The sequence below is a fragment of the Eublepharis macularius genome, chromosome 13 (assembly GCF_028583425.1).
Source record: "Eublepharis macularius isolate TG4126 chromosome 13, MPM_Emac_v1.0, whole genome shotgun sequence".
Taxonomy (NCBI): domain Eukaryota; kingdom Metazoa; phylum Chordata; class Lepidosauria; order Squamata; family Eublepharidae; genus Eublepharis; species Eublepharis macularius.
Window position 1 is genome coordinate 46,648,194 of NC_072802.1, and position 24,444 is coordinate 46,672,637.

A 24,444-nucleotide genomic window follows, 5' to 3' on the forward strand; every position below is an offset into this window, starting at 1 on the left:
ACGTTATACCAATTAATTAACTCCATTGGCGGGAAGGGGAAATATGTATCTTGTGTGTGTGTTTTTTGTGGCATTACCCAAGCACTGGTTTGTCTCCCTCACCCCCGTCAGGGCACCTGGATGGTCAACTGCTGTGAGAAAAAGTGCCGCTAGACAGGGTGCAAGTGGTCTGTTCTATCAATTTAAATCAATAAAAGCCCTGGAAGACTTTAATTCTAGTCTTTTGGGGCTCTCTCTTTCTCCGAGTCTAGGCCTGTTTTTTGGGGGGGGGGCAGTTCAGATAATCATGCGCTTGGGCAATAGAGACTGGTGGCGATTAATGTGAGAATGCACATACACTCCATTTTTCAGTGGAATGCTGAATGTCAAAAGGAAGGTTTTGTCCCTCTTTGTGGGAACTAAACTGCAAAGCACAGGGGAACATGGCAGCAAAAAGCAACAGCAGGACACAAAGGTAATAATTGGCAGTATCTTCACTTAGAAAAAGAAAAAAATGAACATAAATCAGGATTTTTTAAAATGTCGATGTGCTGGTTGGAATACTTTCCCACTTGAGTGCTGGCCTGCCACCACCACGCTGCCACTTTTCCACCATAGTGTGTATCTTCTGACACTTGCCTTCTGCAGGGTCTGTTGTGTAGTTGAGGCTTTGACCAAACACCTCAGCCTGATCACCTTGCCTGGTAAAGACAGTATTCCTGCCTCCCTTCAGAGATTAACCCCACAAAGACTTATTCTCATCGTCAAGGACCCTGAGGCTTCAGAACACTGAGCAAGCCCCCTCAAGTATGATGATTCTTTTTGGTTTGTGACTCAGAGGCGTTAAATGTACAGGCACTTTGAAGACAATTAATTAAATGCCCCCCACCCCCCCAATCAAGCACATAGTCCTTTTTTTACACTATATTTAAAAATATTTAATAGAACAAAACTGAAAACAGCAAGAATGCATTTTACAGTAAAGTGTAATTTAATTGGTCTTTTTAAGGTGATGAGCTGAGTAATGCCTTTTCAAGTTCTATAGATAAGCATCAAACCAAGAGCAAAGATTTTCTTCTTGAGCCCATCTTCTGCTTTCGGGAGGAATTTTAAAAAATCATTTCATCCCTCTGAGAGTTTCTCTTGGTAAAGTCATTTATTTCTCTGACTTCTCTGACATGATTTCTCTACAGTTCAGACTTCACACCACAAAAAGTTTCAGATAATCAGTGCAAGGAAGCAACCTACCATTAGTTTTGCTTCATACACCAACTTCCAAACCAATATGATCACCTGTTTCCTCCTCACTTCCTTCATAATGAAGCTGCCTTTTTAACCAAGTCCATGTGCTTTAACTTGCACTTTAAGTTAAGTCAATGAGTCTATATATATAGGATTCTGCTCAAAACCGGTCTTATTACCAATGAGCTCAAGCTCAGTAACTGGATGTAAACGGAAGAGGGCTCTTGTATTTCTTCAATTACAATGCAATAAATAAAGAAGCATCACTGTGGAGCAAGACACTGTCAGTTCATTGGCAACTAAATGGTGCACACCCTTAGTACCGTAGCAATGAGAAAGCAGGAACTCAGTAATAAAATTATGGTGTTGTAGTGTCTAGTTTTAGGATTGAACAAAAAGGGAAAACTGTAAAAGGGCAAGTTCCATTTACATTTTTGGGGTGGGATAAAAAAGGTTTTTGAAATATAACTCCCCTCATTGGGAAACATCAACCCTGTTTACTTGCAGGCTAGTCTTTTAGGTACTTTAGCTACAGATTTGAAAGGAAGAGAAACGTAACTGGGAAAAAGAGTTGCCCTGGAAAGGCATTTTACAGCCCTGAACAAGTTTTGCCATATTCCTCGTACTGTAAACTGTATTCATAATGGAGCTTTTACTGGAGGTACAATGAAACTGACTCTGGCTATGATCTCCAGAGCTTGTTCTGGCCTGCCTCAAGATGCTGTTCTGGCATCTGTACCCTGCCCTGGGGGTCCTTTGGCAACTAGCCTGGGATCTGGATTACATTCTTGAATTTACACACCTATGTCATTCAAAGTGTCCTTTAGGAGTTCCAGGTATACAGAAATAATTGCAAAATTATTGGCCTGCTGAGTAGAAAACAGCTAAGTACATTTATAAACAAAGGCTAACAGAGTTCATTAGCAAACAAACAAAACCCCAGCAATGACAATTCTGGGTTCTCCACAGTGACTGAACTGCTCCATGGTAGGAGCAGAAACCTTCATAACTTCTGAAGGATAGAATCGCAGCAGCCCTTCATCCAAGTCCCACTACTGCAACTAGGTGCCTTAGGAATTGGTAGGCCTTCTGTGCATGCAGTGCCCTGGAGCTGCAGCTTCTCTTAACTCAGGGCAAGTAAGGCACTTGCATGAATAGTTTTCACCCAGAGAATTTTGCTAGGTGTATTCAACAACATAATACAAGAATCAAGGTAAGTTTTGCAATTTTCTTTCCCTATCAGCTTTATAGTGCCATCCTAAGTGGAGCTCCACCCTGTAGAAATCAAGGGGCTTAGAAGGGTGGGCCTCCACTTAGGATGGCACTGTTAATATGACATAAAAGCAAGTTTAGTCTAAGAAGTACAGCCTACCAAGTACTGCTTTTGGGAAAGCACTATTCATTTCAAGAAAGCCTACGTGGGGAAAATCATTGAAACTCCTTTTAAATAGACCCAGGATATGCAGCAGCAGCTCTTGGTGGATGCACAGATCAGAACACACTGCAAAGCTAGCTGGGCACAGAGGCAAGGAACTATTATTGCTAACTACTGAAAGTTCTTTTTTAAAAGGAGCATACCCTTATCCAATGACTAAAACAATTTTTCCAACTCTTTTAATAATACATCATCAGAATTTCTTCAAAGGAAAAGTTCCACTTGCCAAATATGCTAGGAAGTCTGCAGGTGGGAAAAAGAAAGTAAAATCCACACCAAGAAAATTCCTTTAGGAGAAAAAAAATAGGGTAGTGTCCTCAAAGTTGGGAATTGTGTGTGCTAATGCTGGAGTTAATCCAGTAATAAAGTTGGAAGCCATGTTATTGGAGAGCAGAGGTAGGCTTAAACACGTATCCTTACAATGAATAGCTTTTTCACTGGGCCAGTCTCAGTTCAGAAACGACACCATTCTTCAGTCAGGTGGAGCTTGATGTGGGGACACACACACACTCACACACCAAACCTCTTACTTCCTATAGAAGTTGTGTACTTGGCAGAGGTGGAGATATAAGGCAATAACTAGACTATAAGTAACTCGTTCCCATACTTGGGGTGCTACAAGCAGATGATTCATCCAACCTTTTGGGGTGTTCTGTGGAGAAAGGTATTAGAAATTCAATCATACAGATCTCTTAATTTCTGCTGTCCATTTAAATCTTGTGTATTCTGTGGCATCCATTCAGTTCACTCCTCTTCCTTAAAAGTATGAAAACTTGAGGTCTATACAAGGCTGTTCTTAAAGTTCAGGCTTTTGGGGCTAATAATTTAATCTGGCTAGTTTAGCTGTTTGGGTTTCCCCCAAGCACTGTAACAAAACCTTGTTCACAAAAGCCACTCAAAATAGTCTGTAGGAGTTTCATTGGAGGCCAAGGGATGTGGCCTGTGCCAGTCGAGATTACCGTATCAAGTTGGATTTTGGCTTTGCCTAATGTTCCTCTTTGTTATTCAGACTCTCAGGTTTCAAAGTATTTGTAAATTGCTGTAACATACAGCATGACATTTTGCCAGTCCGGACGCTCCGTTCGTACCATCTCGTTAATATCCTACCAAAAAGGGGAAGGAGAAGGGAGGAAAACAAAATATAAAGAAGTTATCCACAACTTGCAAAAAAACTAGGAAAGCATCATGTTCATCTTAATCACAATATTTCAAGTCACTTATAAAAGACTGTTGATAAACAGTCTCAACCCTTAATTTGGTTCAGCTTGGCACAGCCTGGGAAGAGAGGGTACACAGATTTGTTTGGGAATTGTAGTTTCTTATACTTATAGATTGAACATATGAAGTTATCTCACAATGAGTCAGACCACTGGTCCATCAAGGTCAGTATTGTCTGTTCAGACTGGGCATTAGGCTCTCCTGGGCATTAGGCATAAGTCTTTCCTATCACCTACTACCTGCTCTTTTAAACTTTTTAACTGGGGATGCTGGGGATTGAATCTGGGACCTTCAGCAAGACAAGCATTACGCTCTGCCACTGAGCCATGGCCCATCAGATTGACATTATCAGTGGCCATTATTTAGCTCCTTGGCTAAAAACACTGATGACTTTCAAAGGAGCACATGCTTGTTTTTACACTTTTTGTACACACACACAAGCTGGCAAAGACCGTGACAATGATCAAGGAGACTTATTTTTAAACTTTTGGTAGATATGCCTCCTCTGAAATTCAAAATATCTGAAGTGTAATTTCTCTCTTAAGCAGAATGTGCATTTGACTGCTCTCATTAATACAAGATGGTGTAGGCTGTGGAAGACTTTCAGTATATTTTTAGTCTGCTTTGTTTTAAATATTAATAGCACCTGTCCTGAAGTGGGATACTGAAAAGCAGTGAAGGATACTTGCACACTGCATAAGAGGAACTTTCCAGTTTCATCATGAAGACATTTCCCATGGTTCTAGCCTAGAATTCCTTCGTAGAACATCAAATATACATTTAGACAAATTGCACTCATGACTTACCAATGTGGATTTGATGCCAACACTTTCTGCTGCCTGGAAAGCCAGAGTGAAATTTCTCCTCTGAAAGTACAGTAAGTTATTACAAAGTTATTACAAAGACTGCACAATTTAACTTTCAGAAACACTGCCATACTGGCTTGTCCAAAAAGTTTATCACATTTTAAAATAGCAACTTAATTCACTTTCCCTTACTACCTAACACACACACACACACCACACACACAAACATCTCTCTCTCTCTCTCTCTCTCACACACGCGCGCGCGCGCGCGCGCGCACGCACACACACACACACACACACACACACACATTGTTTAGTACCTTTAAAGTATAAGGTATTTTCTGTAAGAATGACCTTATTTATACTAGTGTAGAAATTCCACTGAAGAGGAAGAAACTTTAACACTTTACTCAGCGATTTCTGCAACAATTATATTAAAAACATAACATACTGCTTGAGGGAGGCACTGGAGCCAAAGGAATTTTAAAAAAGCATGGTTCTTTATGAATGATATATGTAATATTTTACAAACAGAAAGTGAGGAGGAATAGTGTGAAATTTTAAGTTCAAACTTCACCACGTTGTCTTGTGTTTGCTTTGTATGTAGAAAAAAAAATCTGAGTCAACATATTGCTAGCCAGGGTCTCAGACTGAGAAAGATCTTTAGCAAAGTGGGAGGGGGAAGTACAACGAAAGTGTTCCTACAAAAGGTAGGAACATTATGCGGGGAAAAGGTAATTAAGGATATGAACGTCTGAATAAGGAGTTATGGCATCTAGCAGTATTTTAACCACATTAGACACAGCTGAGTATAACACTTGACCTTATCCTGACTGTTCAGCTCTTGATAGGGAATGTGAGCTGGGAGGTAAGTATGGAGAACAGCACAAAAAGCCAATCCATCATTCCAACTGCTGCTGAAGTTTGTGATGTCAATATTCTATGAGGGAGAAAATACACACATTAGATAGACAATAAATTAACTTCCAAGGCTTACTTCCAAGGAGCATTTTTACTGTAACAGTGCTGAACAAGCCATCTTAAGAGGCAAACTATACAGTGGAAAAGGACTGAAAGGCACACTACAAAGAGTTAGAAAGTAAACTTCAGAAAATTGCTAGCTCATTCAAAACTGAACAGGGCAAAACAGGTATGCACTTACATGTGTGCAAGCACATATGGGAACTACGCATATGCAGGCCAGCTGTTCTAAAGCTACTAGAGGCATGAGATGCTCGCCTATCCTTTTTGCACACTTTCCCCCTTGGTGCAGCTATAAAAGGTGGGGCAAGCGCAAGCCGCTCCCTCCCTCAGTTCTCTAAGCCTCCAGTGTAGAAAGGAAATTAATAATAAAGAGCACATGGTTGGGAAGGAGGAAGGGATGTGTGCTTGCACAGAAGAACACTCAATAAACAACAATTACAGGTAAATGCAACCCTGTTTTCAGTGTCATGTCTTCTGTGCAGCCCCACATGGGAGATTATCGAGCTAATTTAGATGGGCATGTAGCTCTTTAATGGAAAAGACTCTTCAGGACTGCCTTGCATAATGCTTGATGAATGTGGATGGTGTAGACCAACTGGCCACCTTATGCAGTTCCACTATAGGGATGCCGAAATGAAAGGCTTGACAATGTGGACTGCACCCTTGTAGAGTGCGCTGTAACTTGCAATGGACATGGTTGTTTAGATTTATGATAACAATCCTTAAATGAGCCAAACTATTCAATTTGAAATGGACTGTGAGGTGACCTTCACACCTTTTGGGGGCTCTTTAAATGAGATAAATAGATGAGAATCCTTTTGGAAAGGAGCTATCCTGTCCAAGTAGAAGAACAAAGCACATTTAACATCAAGTGTTAGGAGTGTTGAGATCCTTTGGGCAGAGTGTGCACCGGTTGAGGATAGAACCAATTGTATCTACTACTGTAGGGTGCATATGCCCTTGGAGGATATCTCTGCCTAAAGAGATTCGGGTAAGGGGGTGTGTACCCAAAGATCTCGCCGTCACCTTATCATTTTAAATCTTTTTTAGTGTGTTGTCCACTGTGGACGAAAATAGATCTGTACCCTCAAAGTTAAGGTCTTCTACCCTCATCCTATGGTGAGGTGCTAAGACTGTGGTTCTGAACCATGCATGCCTACATATCGCAATTGTGGAGGCCATAGCACTCGAACAGCAATCTCCAATATGCCTGGCTGTATTGATTTGTTGGAGAGCCTTAGAGCTTCTCCCTGCAAAAATGTTCGCAAGCCTTTGTTTCTCATCAAGTATGAGGCTCAGGTATGGGCCTATCTTTTTCCATAAGAAAAGCTGATAGCGGGCTTTGATAGCTTCATAATTACCGATTCTAAAGGTTAAGGCTATGTAAGCATAAAATTTCTTGCCCAGTGTATCTTTCCTGCCCTCCTTATTGATAAAGAGTCGAGTGGCCTGTGCTTTTCTGGAGGCCCCTGCCCTGGAGGGTCTCAGTAACAACAGACTTGGCAGAAGGGTGAGTAAACAGAAAACCTGAACCTTCCTGTTTCATCTTATACATTGCTTCTTAGACGTTGTAGAAGTCGAGGCCAGCCTGGACCATACATCACATCTAACATGCCTTGCATGACTGGAAAAGTCACCGGGCCAGCCACTTCTAAGTGAAGGACCTTGAAGACTGAATCTGAAGAGATCAGAGCAGAGCAAGTCACCTTAATGTCCAAGGATCTCACCATCTGGACTAACTGCTCTGTATGTAAGTGGAGATTGTCAGTCCTTGGCATGTAAATCCCCAAGTTCTCCACAGCAATCACACAGGTGATTTGGCTGAAGTAACTTTTATTAGAAATCTATCAGGTTCAAGGTGCTCAGACAGTGGAATTGGCAGAAGTGACATATTGAGGGAAAGCATGGTTAGTTATAGGTTAATGTCCCGGCCCCAGGTTAGTAGCCCGTTGAAATTCTGGTGCGAACACCAGAGACAAAAAGTATCAGAGTTTAGACTACAATAAGCAACAATCGCAAATTGGGTATGAAATCATCCCTGTTCTCAGGGAAGATACAATTCAGACTAGCTGCCTCTGGCCTCAAGGCCATTGGCTACAGAAGTGAAACTGTTTAACTTCAAAGCGGAGATAACACACTGAACTTCCAAATAACTGACAATGAATGGTACTCAGAACTCTCCATAGTGTCAGCGGATTAATAAGTTGCACATAACATACACATGGCATGTACTGCAGGCAGGCATACATGACAGAGGCCCTCACTTGGGGAACAGCACAGTCCTCTGTAAGAACTTTTGGTGAGCATAGCAGAATTATTTTCTGGAACTGTGTCTGGAATTGAAGCAGGTTTCGATTTTCATCTTGGTTCTGTACAAACAGAAAGATAGGATTCTTCGTCATGAAAGAATTAATGATGGGGTGGGTATATGCCTGGAGAAGCTTCAAACCTATAAACGTAGTAATGGTATGGGGAACCATATGGAGAATACTGGAACTGATGGTGTCTACAGTAAGGAGTCAGTTCCAATTTATTGTTATTCTCATATGGATCTGAGGAACCCTTTTGTGCTTCCACAGACTGTATTGGCAATGTCAGTAGTGGATAGCTGTTGATGGTTTCAAAACTTCAGGAATCTCACCCTCAGAAAGGGACAGAATTGAAGCAGAGCACCAGCTAGGGGTTGGAGACGGAGTTCTCAGAGCCCTGGGTGGACTTGATGCAACAGACATGTTTGGAGCTGAAGAGGAGGACATTTTCCTCTTTTGCATCTTCGAAGCTGACATGTTTTCACTTGAGCTTAGCTTTTTTCATAGGCGGCTCTGATTGGCACCGAGGTGGAACCGTCAAAGGTGTGGCTGGAACCGACTGGTTCTGATCAGCAACAGGTGTCAAACATGCTGGAGGAATCAAGAGGCCTGTTCTGGATGCTGCAGTCCAATATCTGCAACATTTTGATTGGAGCCAGTAGGAGCCCTTCGAGGCTGACTCCCACAGAGCTGCTTTAAACAATGCCCTTTCATGGTGTGCTTTGGGCATAAATTGTTTGCAGACCACATACAACAAAGCTCTTGCCCAGACAAAACAGGTATTTGTCATGCTCATAGGATTGGGTCATCTTAGTTCCATACTGTGAACACTTCTTGAATAGTGCTTTTGAAGTTATGGATCCAAAGGCCCAAACTTGCATCTATCGTTGGAATCCAGTAACGGAGCAAAGAACACATCCTTCTTAAAGGTTAAAGAAGAACCTAGGGAAGGAACCGTTTGCCCCACCTTTTATAGCCACACCAAGGAGAATAGCGTGTGAAAAGGCTAGGCAAGCACCTCGTACCTCTAGGAGCTTTAGAAGATCTGTGGTTGGCTTGCACGCATTCAGTTCTCACATGGAAGACAGAAGACATGATGATAAACTAAAATTCTTACAGGCCCATCCGCTTAACCACTGTAAACTGCCCAAATATGAGCCTGCTTTTGGAGTCTCTAGCATTCAGTCTTCCAGACAAAGATGGCTTTCGTATTAATTTTATATTTTTATACAACCCACCTTGTACATTTTTAGAATATTCCCTCGCATATTGTCCTTTGAGATTTTGATCTAGTCTGTTTTCTTTATTAAATGACTCAATTGTAAATATCTGCCCACCCTCATCACTTAGTGCCATATTTTGGAATTGAAGATTCAAAACGCATGTGATTTACACAATTTTATGCAGAATTCTTCCAAGCTTACTGACTGTAAACGGGCTTAGACTAGAGCAGCATTGCATTTGCTTGCACCGTCAGTATACTATGAATCATGTAAAAAAGTCTCCTTCTCACTCACAGCTCAGCTTGAGAGCTATGTGGGAATTGTTTTAAAAGTACCATTCTCCCTACTATAAAGAAAGGGGAAAGGAACAGACTTCCTTTCTCAATTTTCCTCGCAACCTATTAAGAATTGATGGAATTGATGAAAGTATTGATGGAATTAAGGACTTTTGAGTCCTAATTATTTTTATGAAGGCATTAGAGCCTGAATGACCAGAACTATGGAAGAGTTATTTTTTTAAAATAAAGTAACTCCATCTAAGGATAGCATTGTGTCATGTCCCATAAGTTTTTTAGTTACCTCATAAGACAATTCTAGAGCTTGCACCCTTATCCCTTTTGTGTGTCACCAATTTCGCTCTAGGAAAATTTGAACATTGTAGATTGTTTAAAGTCAAAATCATTTCTTGACATGTCAGCAGAAAAGACCTTGTCTACTGATCGGAAAAGGTGCTACAGCTACTTTATGAGCCCTCTAAATCACATGTCATAGTGGGCATTTTACAAGGAGCTCAGAAGTGTTAAAAACTTTAAGGCAATTGATATGGGTAAATTTAAACAGGGAAAAATGAACAGCAGCTGAAGAGCTATGAAGTGTTTAGAAAGAAGAGCTGTAATGGAAGACCAAACAGAGGCACTTTTTCATTCTAGTGGATCTGTTTTTCTCATAGATGTTACTAGAAATCCCTAATACTCTGGTCCCTACTCATGTTTGTGCATCCACCTGCACTGCCTTTATAATTACCTCACAGCTGTGTGTGTTTTGAGATACTATGCTGGTAAAGCCATCAGTAACATCTTTCCATTTATCATTCTTAGGGTCCATCTGTAATGTCCATAATTAGGAGGGCACTATTTCTTATGGTTTTTAGCCCTCAAAGTAGGAAACACCAATCATTTAATGTCAGCTGCAAACATTAACTTAATCAACATAGCCAGTAGCAGTTGGCGAAAGGAAACAAAGATTTAGAGGTAGGAGTGATAAACAGGAAGTTGCAACGACACTGCAGGTTTATGGCAGGAATGCTGACTAACTGCAAACTTGATATGGTTAGTATCAATGTTTGATCAATTTGTTAAGTCACCTATGACTAAGTGCTCAGGTCTTATCTTCCTCTGAAAGATGATCAAACATGAGGACATGAGGTATCTAACATTTTGCTGTGAGACTCTAGAGAGATCTCCAAAATATGCCACTAAGTTGTATTAATTCTCAACTGAGCACTTGTATGTGTCAGCAAAGTTGTTTTGGTATATGTAAAAACATCCATGAATATATGGTAGGCCACCAGGTTTCCTGTAGAATGTGAAATCGTGACAAACAGGCATCAAGTTGCTAGCAATGTCAGCCCCACCCCGTGTCATTACTTTGAACTAAGAATAGCTTGAAAAAGAGAAAAGCAAGCCACCCACAACCACAGTACATAAAGCTATTTCAGGAACAATGGAGGAACTAGCTGAGAATAATGTCAATTTACTATAAGCTTGATTGGTGTGTGGGAAACATGCACTGTTGCATGGGAAAGTGACTGGATCCTCCAAGAACAGAACTAGATAGTAGATCATTATTTGATGCCACCACATGATCTCCCCCTAAGGATCTCTTCAGTCATCTCGACATGTTAGACAACCTTATTCAAGTGCAAAGCACAGTGGCACCCTTAAGCTAAACTCATCTGAAGAATCAAAGGGACAAAAAAATCAAACTATTAAACTTCTGGATAAGGTTCAAAGTTTTAAATTTTCTGGCATAAAATGTAGGATTTCATAATGAAAATGATAGAGAAGTTATGAAGAATACTGAGTAAAGTACATAAGAATTAACTTGATCTATGAGAAATGAATACTGTGGCCTTACTATGTGCAGCTGATGTCTGAAGCAGAGTAATTCGAAGTGGAGATGTGTTTTAGAATATTCTTCCCAACTCCACTCAGAAATTCCTTCTGCACACATCGCTGATGGCAGCCAAATTTTAGGACAGATGAAAGGCAAGATCAATCCCATTACATTTCACTGCCACCAAATAAAATGCCAAAATGAAGTAGTGAGGAGTTACATTTATATCCAATGGGGGCTAAGTTGACCTTCCATTGCTGGTATACTTGCAGGGCAAAGATGATCCATCTATTAATTGTCCCTTAGTCATCTGGTTAGTTATAGGGCTGAGCTTTATTGAGAGGAAGGAAGAGGAACAGGTTACTTTTCTGCAACTGATGTTCTTTGAGTGATCATCTATGCAGTCACACCTGAAATTTTGTCTCCAAAGATAATCCTTGAGAGCCTTTTAAAAGATTTTTGGTGCCAACCACTTGTCCTGAGAACAGCAATACAATATATGCCTCAAAGGGGTGGAGCACATAGTCCTGCCCAGACCTTCCCTTACTCGATGCAGCAGGGTAAGATAACTGCACAGATGACCACTCAGTCAGTTACAGGTAAGCAACCTGTTGTTGTTCTCTGTGGAGACACGTCTACAGAAAAGACCTGCAAATTGTCCTGTCCAGAAGTGAGAACATGTGCAATTATGCAAACAGGATCCAGAGCACAGCTCAATGGGGCCACAACTGTCTTGGCCTGTATATCCACAGCTTAATATTTGATGAAGGTGGATGGCGGAAACCAGGTGGTTGCCCTATAATAGAGTTTGCGTATGAGTATACTGCTGCTAAAATCTCTAGAGCTGGCAACTAACCTAGTCAAGTGAGCTGTCATGGAAGGAAGAAACAACTGACATGCCAACTAATAGCACAGCAAAATTACTGCCACTGTCAAGTACCTGAAGTACACAATTTCCTTTTAAGTTCACCACCATGTCTTCTCAGAGCAACAGCATCCCCCATGGTCTCTGTTTCAAAGCATGCCAGATCAAGCCTCTAGCTGAATATCCAGGTGCCCAGGAAAGTGTGAATATGGGTACTGGAAGTGTCTGTACTTACAACGGCTAGCTGGATCAATGCTAGAGTTAGGTGTCCCACTAAGCTTAGTGAAGCAATGGTAGACTTGCCAATTTTGTAATAGAAGCAGGTAGTGGCCATAGGCCTGAATTACATGGCTGTAAAAACAGTATCAGGGGATGTCAGACCAAGCAGATCGGTCTTGTTGAGAATGATGTGAGTGGAAACTAAGCTACCGTGCTGGATAACTGCAAGGCAGACTCCTAAAGAACTGAGCAAAGTCTGAATGATTGGTTGTTATGAGCCTGATTGGTACTTCAACAGTGCAGGCAGGATTCTGTCTGTGCTCCTTGTCAAGGCAGGGAAGGCAATAATTTCTGCCAGTATAAAACCATTTCCCTCTGCACTGTAAGCACATCTGGAATGTGATCTACAGGGCAAAGAAACATCTCCACTGAGATGGAAGAAAGAAAGACAACTGGAGATGAAGAAAGGTAGAAAGGGAATAGAAGGTGAAGTGAATCCATACATTAAGAAAAAAATTCTTTGTGATACTATTACTACAGCTGTCAAACAACAGAACAGGAATTCAGCTGCTCCTCCCTCTTGAGGTGTGTTGCATAATGCTAACCTCTTTAAAGTAGTCAGAGTTGGCATCAAAAATCTTTTATTTTACCTCTAGAAGGCTCCCAAAGATTTTTTTCTGCAGGCTTAAGAGAAGCAAAAGATCCCATAGGTGTTCTTATGCAGAGGCAAAGGTATCTTTCTCTCAGCTCTGCAGTCACAGGGCAGCAAAAGTGACAAATCTGTATTAAAGTTTTAACAATGTAGATTTAAGAAAACTGCTGTGGTTTCCTTATGCTGTAACCCATTCTTTTTCTTTAAGGAAGGAAGTTTTTAAAGCTGGAGTAGCAGTTAAGAGAGTGATGCATGATCCAAGATGTCTAGTTTAAATCTTGTCTCTGCCATGAATTGACTAGTGACAACCCACTTTATCAACCTCAGTCCCCCATTTACAGCATAGAGATAACAATACTAGCCTATATTATAGGACTACTGCTAAAGATTACAAGATAATGTGTATGATCCACTTAGAATTCATAAAGCATTTTAGTATTCCAACTATTAAAAAAGTAACAATTCCCTTGACAGAATTCCTTTTTCCTTTGCCAATGATACTCAACCACTTTTCAAATCCTGAGTCTTGGAAAAAGAGTATCGCACATGCTTACCTAACAGGCATTAATTATGCTGCCAACACAGTAAAATCAGCAATGAATATCATGAAATGAAACAAATTATACTGCTCAAGAGAGACAGCCAGACCAGTGAATAGTGAACAAATATAACATGGCAAGAGAGACTGGCCAATTATTGTTGTTCTCTGATATAAACACACTTATCATTTGGTTAAAAAGTTGCTAGGGAAGATACTTGGAAAACGCTGCCAGCTGCTATGCTTAGCATTAGAAAGGAATTGTTTCAAACAGGAAATGTCTCGCTACTGCCGCCACTATTTAACATTCAGGGAAAGGGAGCTTTTACATTGTTATAAATCCTAGAAATGAGTCATACCACAGGACACACAAGTCAAGTAGAAGCACATGTACTTTTTGCCTTGTTTGAATATGATGAAACTATTATGGGGCAGCGTCATTCACTAATTACACAGCAAAGGAGAGAGGTAACCAACTGTCCAGCAGTCATACCAGATTGATGCTCCTTCCCAGAAACTAATGAGTGATCAGGTGTGCAGACAAATGCTCATCCTGCAGTAGAGGCTTATTGCTTGGCAATGATTATCTATGTGGGAAAGCAGTTGTCTTCTGCCTTCTGCTGCTCAGTAAGCCTTGCATTTACATGCCTCCTATTTTCATGGATCCGAGCAGCTGGAGAAAGCTGGGTCATACCATATCATACCACAGGGTATTCAATGATAAGACCCTATTCATGACTGCATGCTAGACTTATTTTTGCACCCATTTAAATGAATAGTCTTGCACAGGAAAACTTCCTACAGGATTGTATATTATTTTTATATGCTATCACAGGGTTTGCTGTGCTTTTTATATACCATACTTTTGAATAAAACCTAGAAAGGCAGAAGGTTTCAGGATGAAAGTCACATCCATCGCATATACAATGTTGACAAAACATTTGTTTCCACTCATATCACTGCAGCCCACTACCCCCCAAATGATTCATATTATAAGTAGCTCTACAGTCCCCCACCACTGAAATAGTAGCTACATTTCTTCAGAGTGCCCCAGTACTTTACCCATCTAGTGCATTTTTATCCGTCCTTCCACCAAGCAGCTCAAGGTGGCATATACAAAAATAAGTTGTTCCCACAGGTGGAAGGAGTTTCTTAGCACATCTATGCACTTTTTTTTTTTTATAAAGGTCCACTTTCCGGCCCGCAAAAACAAACTGAAACCAAAACAGAACCCTATATTTATCATGGTCACGCCCTCTCTTCAGAGATGAGGAAGACATCCCGATGAGGGTCTTTCCACCCACTGAACTCTGAAGGCAGTGACATCCCTTTCTTAAAACCTCGTCTTTTCCATGGGGACTGGGTGGGTGGCACCTCTTCAGTTTGAGGTGGATGACCTTGTGGCATTAAGACTAGTATATTTTGCCCCCTCGCAAAACAAGCTTACTTGACTCAAAGGCACATCATAATGTGAGTGTGCATGGAAGAGCACATGTTGAAAGTCATGTCAGTTGCCCAAGCAGCCAGACACGAAATTTTTTTTGCACCCACACCTACACAAGAAGATTCATAAGAAGTAGCCAATCAATAGGAGCAAAGCAGAAGGGGTTTTTTGGTACTGACTGCCTGAAATAGAAAGTCTACAGTACCTTCCTGTGATAAATTACAAATTAAAATATCTGAACAGGAACGTTTCTTTTTATGATTTATTCAGAAATATCTAGCATCCTGCCTTTAACAAGTGCGGAAGTAAAAGACCTCCTCTGCAAACAGGACTACATTCAGAAATAGAATCATTTGATAGATGCAGAGATGCCAAGGAAGCAGGGGAGGGATGCCCTCTGTCTACACAGCATGACGTCTCCCATTGTACTGAAAGAGTAGCCTTCCTATTAATGCTCCCCTCCCTATCCTGTTACGTGGTCTTTCAGCTTCCCCCTGTATTGTGAGGCTCAAACTACTGACAAAGTAAAAAAGAAAAAAAAACCTTTTGACAGCTTGAGAATTCTAAATGCTTTCAATACAAGTTTACCAAAACAAGTTCTGCTAGAGAGTTCACAACCTTACTGGCCTGAAAGGCCTTGTGTTTTAATAAATCAACCACAGAACAAGAGAATGACAAGCTTGCGTAGTTCTTTCTGGCTTTGTATAAGTTTATTAGCAACATCATGTAGGTACACACACAAAAATAATCATACATGAATTCAACTTCTTCCTTCTAAGTACTGTAATGCTGGCATTTGGAGAGGCTTTACTAGCGTGAACCCTCTCTCATTGCTAACACTACATAATGGGAATGACTAGTGTGTGAAAGGGAAGCAAGTTATTTTAGTCTTCTTTAATGAGGGACCAACTGCTTTGCCAGAAGATTCATTTACGTTATTGCAGTGTGACTATTAATAATAGCTAAGATTTGCAGCATATGTTCTTGCAAGTACAATATATACTGAGTTCCCTCACAATATATGCAGTGAACTGTGTGGCAGCCTCTCTTATGCTGCTGGTTTCTGGCAGAGGCTCCTATGTTTGCACTGTGTAGAGGCAAAGCTGCAGTTACCTGATAGCCTTCTGTCTTCTTCTGGCACCATTTCAATAAAGCATTCCTCTTGGAGCCTCCATATTCTCTTGCCAGAGCAGACAAAGGGTCTTTCCTTTCTTCTCTATAAAAAAAGTTTAAAGTTCATAATGCATCATTCTCTTAATTACGTTTTTAAAAAGTTACAAGGGGCTTTGCTATCTCCCCACTTCTCAAATTTATATTGGGCCAAGCTAAGTCATTTATGGTGACCTTGTAAGCTGAGCAATATTTTGCCTGCATTCTTGTTTTCTCCTTAGGACCCATGAAACCAATTTCCAGTAGGCAACCTGCTTGCCATTGACCCAGACACTGCCATGTCCGAGGTACTTAGCAACAAGGATAATTTACTGTGCATATTTCACTGGGAGACATGCACACACGAAGGGAACGCTTTAAGACAGATGCAAATGAATCTTCAGAAGGATTGATGCATATCATTTTTCTAATCCTAACCTTGGATAATAGTATTTGAGGCATATCCTAAACTGAACATTGAGCCATACTGAACAGCTTTACTTTGAATTTAGAAAATAAACTGATGGTATCTCTCTACAGTTTATGACTGATTAAGAATGTCACCTTGAAAGAAAAGCAAGTTGGAGTATTAACTACTGACAAACTACCTTCTTTCAAATGCTTTGATTGGAAATACATGTTATGGGAGATGTGTGGCTACTATTGAGATCAGGAAACCCAATGTTGTCTCCCTCTGCCTCTTGATAACTGGTAGGAAAAGAATGCATTTATCACTTTACTGAGCCAGCAAAGTGGAGTGAAGGTGGAAATTCAGAGCGTGTGATGTCACATGACATGTTTTTACAACCTGTTACTCTGTGTGTGTGTGTGTGACACACACACACACACACACACACACACACACACACACACACAGAGAGAGAGAGAGAGAGAGAGAGAGAGAGAGAGAGAGAGAGAGAGAGAGAGAGAGAGAGAGAGAATGTGGCAGCCAGACATGGGAGTATACATTGCCTCTTCTGAAATAACTACACAGGTTGCCAGTTTGTTTCTGAGTTCAATTCAGGGTGCTGTTTTTGACTTTTAAAGCCCTTCATGGTCTGGCACCCACACATCTGAAACACTGTCTGCTTCTATATGGTCATGTGTGCCAACTACAGTCTTCAGGCTGCCACCTGCTGGCTGTTCCCACACTTAAGAGTGGCATACCTAGCACTGACCAGAGCCTAGGCCTTATCCATTGTGGCTCCCACCCTGAAGAACAGGCTCCCTGAAGAGATGAGGGATGCTGCCTTGCTAGAGACCTTTAGGGGTGTGGAACAGCAGGCATCTTTACGGAGGGAGGAATTTAGGGTTGATTTTATTTTGGTTTTAACTTGTAATGTTTTAATTATTATCGCAAGCTACCTTGAGCCAAGAGGAAAGAGATTTTTTTTAATGTTTTTTTATTCCTACTCCAATTTCTGCTGGATAGTGTCCACTCCCATAGACTCTTCATAAAATATGATTATGGCTTAGCTCCCAACAAAGGCAGATGAGGAAGTAAACTTGTTTCTTGACTATACTACTTTAAAAGACTCTTCCTTTTGGGAAAAAGTCCCAATACATTGACAACCAACGTGTCAAGAAGAGTTCGAGCCTACCCTTCTCCTTGAGATGCCTGTTTTCTATGCATAGACTTCAAAGCAAACAGGGTCTTTAAATTAAAACAATACATACAGTTGAAACTTTAAAGAAATTGTAGGATAATATACTACAGAAGCTAGCAAAAATCTTTCCTAGCACATCAGCCTTTGAAGCAGTTCTTGAGATGGGGAAGGAAATACTTGTGGCTTCACACCCTTACTTTGTAAATAATGACTGAATCTTAAACAGAAAGCCTATGTGTGTAAGACTTATTGTCCAACATGCATGTAGATGGCCTTAAATTTTGTTCACGCTCTGCATCAGTGCTGCCTGTTGTTTTAAATTGGAGCCTTGCATCCAGACTAGGCAGCTGGTACAACAAACAAAATAGGAAAACATAAATTAACATACTAGATGAACTGAAAGCATACAGGAACTCTGCATCTTTTTTTCTTTTTAAAAGCTAAACATGCATAACATTGTGAGAGAACAGTACAGTTTGTTTCTGAATTCCAGTAAGGAACGCAGTTTATGTCAAGTTCTTTGTTTTGAAAATAGTGTTGCAGGAAACAAATGAAATGAACTGTGTGGACACAATGAGAAGTGGCTTACAACAAATATTAATCTTATAAATGAGTTTGTTAGGTCACTTGCATTCCAAATCCAAGGACTGATTAATAGTTTAGAGCTTGCAGTACATGCCCTTCCCCAAGATATTCTAATAATGCACAGAAACACTGAAGACCTAACAGGGGATCTTACAAAGATTTATACAAACTTTCAAACTAAAGAAAGTTTAACAGCAATTATATACTCTGAGAAATAGGCGTTAGCAATGAATTTTATATGATTAAAAGCATAGCTGCATCCAAGTGAAAAATATATAGTGGTATTATCTGTGCTCGTGTTCTCAGACACAGCTTCTTTATATTTAGAACAATTCATGACCTGGTGACTGTGGAACTCCATGCTGCAGGCCAAGACAGATGACTTAAATGTCAAGCAGCAGCCAGGAGAGGAGCAACACTGGAGATGGCCAGGTTGGGCTGCGTTCCAGAGTTGGTGGCTCTCATTAATCTTCTGAAGTATCCAGGGAAAACAAGGTCCAACAGAAAAGGTGGCAGAAAGTAGCAAAGGTGAACCGGTCAATACAGTGATTATGGGGCCACTACCAAGAAGCACAGCAGCAGCCAGACACTGAGGCAGAAGCACCAAAGTAGATATCAATAGAACCTATAGCCAGTCCCATGTCCCCAAGGATCAGAACCAGCTTTTTTAGGGGTCTAAATACCAAATACCAGTAGCCATGCCCAGTAGATCTGGTGTGCTGCTGCTGCCTTCAAGTTTGCGGACCAATGGTTTGTGTACCGTTGCTCTTGAATCAGGAGGGATTCTAACTGGAAGGTTAATACCTCATGTACCTGCTTTGCAGGCAGCCCCTGCAATACCTGGTATCTCCAGGTAAGAGCATCATGGCTAGCAAAAACTGAAGCAAGCAGACATCTGGCAGGCTGATGTGGGTGAGTAAGTACAACCCACCTAAATCTGATCATTAAAGTTAATGATGGACTTGCATATTGGGCCCCTGGCTTCCTGCACTCGAGGGGGCGGTGCTTACGCCAGCCCTGAGAGTCAGGAGCCTGGGGGTGATTCTGGATGCCTCATTGACAATGGAGGCTCAGATCACGGCGGTCGCCAGGTCCTCATTTTTCTATCTTCGACAGGCCAGGCAGCTTGCCCCCTATTTTTCATCCCGCAACTTGACTACAGTGGTCCAGGCAACGGTCACCTCTAGGTTAGACTACTGTAACGCACTCTACACAGGGCTTCCCCTGAACCTGATCCGGCGGTTACAGCTGGTGCAGAATGTGGCGGCATGTGTTATCACGGGCCTGCCGATGTGTGAGCATATAACACCGGCACTGCGTCAGCTGCACTGGCTACCAGTGGAGTACCGAATCAGGTTCAAGGTTTTAGTATTAACCTATACAGCCCTATGCGGACTGGGACCGGCTTCTCTGCGGGACCGCCTCTCCCCATATGAACCCTAGAGGACTCTCCGTTCCAGTGAGAAACAGCTGTTAAAGGTCCCTGGTCCCAGGAAGGCTCGCCTGGCATCGACCAGGGCCAGTGCCTTTTCGATCCTGGCCCCAGCCTGGTGGAACGCTCTGTCTGAAGAGACTAAGGCCCGGCAAGATTTGTTATCCTTTTGCTGGGCCTGCAAGACGGAGCTATTCCACCAGGCATATGGGCAATGCTAGGTGGAGCCCCCCTGGCTGGTTGATGAGGCCCTCCCCCAAAACCAATACCCCGTTTTTAAAAAATGTTTTAATGCAGAGGTGCTCTGAAGTTGTTTTAAATTTTTGATCAGTCGAATTCTGTGCTGCTATCCTGATATTTATAATTATATTTTAATTGTGTAAATGAGATGTTTTTAGAATCGTTAATTATAATAATTGTTTTATATATTTTAACCTTTATGTATCTTGCAATCCGCCCTGAGCCTGCTGGAATTGTGGGGAGGGTGGAATAAAAATCGAAAATAAATAATAAATAATAATACATGTCCTCAAGATCCACCCATTTGTCAGACTTCCAGTGTTGTTGCTCAGGCTACTGCTGTCAAGGAAGAACCTGTCCCCTTGGATTCCATCTCCCAGTGCTTGGGAGATCCTTTTGTAACAGGCCTGGGCAGGGGAGGTTGCCTCCATAGCAGCATGCTTCAACTAAGGATTCCCAAGGACATCTGCAACTGCTCACCTGAGCAGGACATGAGTGCTGTGCTATCCTGCCCCTCTTCTTGGAGGACAAAAGTATATTATACTGGCCTTTGTACTACAGCACAAGGCAGCCATCCTCCTTGACCAACAGCTCAGGCCTCTATGTCTGGAATCAGAAGATGTACCACCATACCCTCTAGGTAACCTGCTGCAGGGTCTCTTAATGAAAAACCAATGTCAAGTGCCTTAGGTACATATACTCTGATGGATTCTGATGGAAATTTGAGGGTGTAGTTCCCATACACAGTAGTACTGGGGGGATCTACAGGCAAAGCTAAAATGACTGCAGAGAGATGATGCCCACTGTGACAGTTACTTAGTTAATCCCTTATTCAATTTGCAGATATCAGTGAAGGCCATTTTCCAGCCCCTCCCCTGATGCCAATGTGATGTGGTATTCAATTTCACTGTGCCTCCTTTTTGGTACAAGGCACTTGCCAGGGCTGCTCCAGAGGTGGCTACTACTGCAATTGGCTTAAGGTCAGCATCTATGAGCACTTGAGCTAAAAGACAAACTGATTATCTGATGTGAGAGCAGCTAAGTGATAAGACAAAGAGGCTACTAGCCCACAGGTATAGCTGAAGTACCACTGAAGAGAAACAAAGTCTAATGAAGATAAGATCTGCTTCAAAACAAGGTTCATGTGTCTCATTCACACAAAATGTGACAACTTGAGAATCTCAAGGCCAGTTTACATGCTCATATCATAGGATAACGCTTCCCTGTCAAAACTGTTCTTATGGAGGCGTATTACATCTAAATTCCATAAATGAAAGCACAACCTCCCTGCCTCCTCCCTCCTGCAGCAGCCCAAAATGCCCTCTGAAATGCTGTTTCTGGGGGTTGTGATACTTACAAGAGCAACACGATGGGGGACTTGCAGGGCTTCTGCAGGAGGTGAGAATTCCCCCTGCCCTGGTTTTGCATTTGGATTTTTTGATGAGATCCAACCCATGACTTTGTCCTTAAGTTTCATTTAAATGCAAATGAGCAGCCTCAAAAATTAAAACCAACTGAACCGGACTTAGAGGAGTCAGAGGATGTGCTTTACTGTCCTCTATACTATACTTCATTGCTGCATGTTTGTTTTGGACTGGTTTATTGTATAGTGACCATTTACCCATCTCTAGAGTTTCACATCTCTCTCTTCACTCAGAACTTTATCAAAAACTACATATAAAAATCCAGTATTTTTGCATTATGAGAAAGAAAAGCAAGAAATTGGTTTTCTTATTAGATATGAATTTCTACCTTTTATCTACCAAAACGGTAAAAGAATCTATCCACGGACAACTTTACAAGATATCCTTAGATGAAGACCAATTCCTATTACAGCTGTGCAGTAACAAGCTATGTGTACCTTATTCTATTACGTGTTGTAGGGGTGACAGACGCTGTAGGTGAAGATGAGAGTGACAGCTGTGGTGAAGTGGTCCCAATGGCCATGAGAGAAGCTGGAGTTGCTCCATCAGGAGCCGTAATGTCCCTCTTGATTTCTTCACTGCTTCGCCTAGACACTGAAATGGAACAAAAAACATTGTGGACTCTGTACTGAATGAGAGTTGTCATTTGTCCAGGTTGACAGCAAACCCATCTAACCAATATACAGATGGCATGGAATGTACCAAAAGGAACAAAAAAGGTGGGTTTTCATCAGGAATGTATATTCTGGTGCCCAGGAGAAGGCTAGATTTGTAAATGCTGCCTGTGCTTCGTAACATATACTGTCGCAATTTAAATTTTAATTAGTGAGGAAAAAAGTTTTCCAGAAATATAGGCTTTTATGGTTGCATTGAAAATCTCAAGTTAGAATTATGACATGAGTTTCTGACATTTTTAATGGGCAAAGGGACAACCCTCTTTGTCTGTTCCTAGTCCTAGTTTTCTTCTCTTTCATACATTTAAATCAAGGGAAGAAAACCTTCCTTGGTCACCAGACAACTCTCCTCCTGCACTCTGCCTGCAATACTCAGGCTTCTATTCATTACAGAGTCCATAGAGAGCTCCACCCCACTTTGCCTGATGCTGTGGGGTCACAAAACACAAATGAATGTTAGTTCTTGAAAGGTGCAACAAGACTCCTTTTTATGTCTTACATAAAACTAGCTCTGTAACTCGCTCTACGCAGGGCTGCCCTTGGGCTTGATCCGGAGACTTCAATGAGTCCAAAATGCTGCTGCGCATGTCCTAACTGGAGCTTCGTGTAGGACACACATTACACCTATCTTGCAGTAGCTTCACTGGCTCCCAGTAGAATTCCGGATCCGGTTCAAGGTGTTGGTTCTGACCTATAAAACCCTAAATGGCCTGGGACCAGCATACCTAAGGGACCGTCTCTCCCTGTACATGCCCCAAAGAGCGCTTTGTTCAACTGGAAAACATCTACTGATGGTCCCTGGCCCTAGGGAGGCTCGGCTGGCCTCTACCAGGGCCAGGGCCTTTTCGGTCCTGGCCCCAACCTGGTGGAACTCTCTGTCTGAGGACACTCGGGCCCACCATAATCTTGTATCATTTAGGCAGGCCTGTAAGACAAAGATGTTTCGCCAGGCATATGGTGGAGGCTAATTTTAGTCCATCAGTGCTGAGCATTCCACTAGTCTCCTTCTATGAGGGGTTATGGAGGGTCCACTGCTGGCTGCCCCAAAAAGGGGTACAGTAATCTATCTGTCCGCTACTACCTCCCCTTTTTCTATGCTGACAGGCAGGAGTGCAGGACTGCCCGTCTTGGAATGGTTTTATTGATGCTGTTTTTATGCTGTGTTTATTGTTTTTATGTTGTATTTTAATCAATGTTGTACCTCGCCCTGAGCCCACTTGTTGGGAGGGCGGGTTAAAAATATAATAAACAAACAAACAAACAAAATAAATAAATAAAATAGTAAGTGAAGAGCATGATAGATGCTTGCAAGGGAGAAAAATATGAAGCAAGGACAAAAATAGGGTGGTGCAAATGTCCACCAATGCCAAAGATCCATGTTATTACCAGAAATACATTTGGCACTTTCCATGGCAGGCACTCTTGGCAAAGAAGCTGGTCTGCTGGTAGAGGAAGTTCTCAGCAGATGATCTGTACAGAGAAAAAAGGAGATCATTTCATATAAAAGTTTTCTTATTCCTGGTCTAAACATACATCAGAATGAACTCACAAAACGGACTGTACTACTTCAGACCACAGGTTAGGAATACAACTTTCAACTGCCTTTAAATAAGAAACTAGCACACAAGGAAGAGACGTTCTAATAACTCAGTGCTTGCTATGCTAGTGTTCCGATTCCAAGGAAGATTTTTAAAAAGAAACATGCTGCTGTTAAAATATATCCTCCAAATGCAGGATTTAGTTCAGTCCATTCTATAAACTCATTCTACTGCATATTAGGCTTGTTTGACTAAAAGTAGAAAACATTTCATTAGCTTACAATGGTTTACTTACTTAATATTTGTCACCAGCCTGAAAGACATTAGTATAAGCTTACTTGGATCCTAAGAGACCTTTCCACTTGCAATAGGCACTTTTGCTAACAGTCCCCCACCCCCATCTGACCCCAGTGATGTTCTTCAGGGTCCACTGGAGAGGAAAACCAAAAGAGGGGAAGTAGGGAAGTCACTGCTTACACAGCATGCCTTTGTTCAAGCAGCATAGTATCTAAGCTACTGTCAGTGTCATTTCTTTCAATTAAGAACCAAGAAGGTTAAAGAAATTCGAATTACCCCAGACAATACAGTAATTAATAAATAAAATCAATAGAATAAGGTACATGTAGACTACACACTACTACATGACTCCAGACTGCACTTATTGATTCTTCCAGGACCAAAATAGGTACAACTGAATTACCACCCAAGACACATGTACCTAACTAGGGCAGATTCAGAAGGTGATTTCAAATAAAGCTTTTTAAAC

The 24,444-nt window shown here is 41.5% G+C and overlaps 1 protein-coding gene across 1 annotated transcript in view; it reads right to left on the reverse strand.

Moving 5' to 3' along the window:
- Positions 1–915: 915 nt before the first annotated feature.
- Positions 916–24,444, reverse strand: part of SPECC1L (sperm antigen with calponin homology and coiled-coil domains 1 like) — a 58,573-nt gene continuing 35,044 nt past the window's right edge. Inside the window, exons 11-16 of the mRNA XM_054996216.1 lie at positions 23,527–23,610; positions 21,904–22,060; positions 16,143–16,245; positions 5,504–5,620; positions 4,681–4,740; positions 916–3,759 (exon numbers count right to left, since the gene is read on the reverse strand). Coding sequence (XP_054852191.1) covers positions 3,670–3,759; positions 4,681–4,740; positions 5,504–5,620; positions 16,143–16,245; positions 21,904–22,060; positions 23,527–23,610 — 611 coding nt within the window. The 3' untranslated portion in view covers positions 916–3,669. The remainder of the gene's footprint in view (positions 3,760–4,680; positions 4,741–5,503; positions 5,621–16,142; positions 16,246–21,903; positions 22,061–23,526; positions 23,611–24,444) is intronic.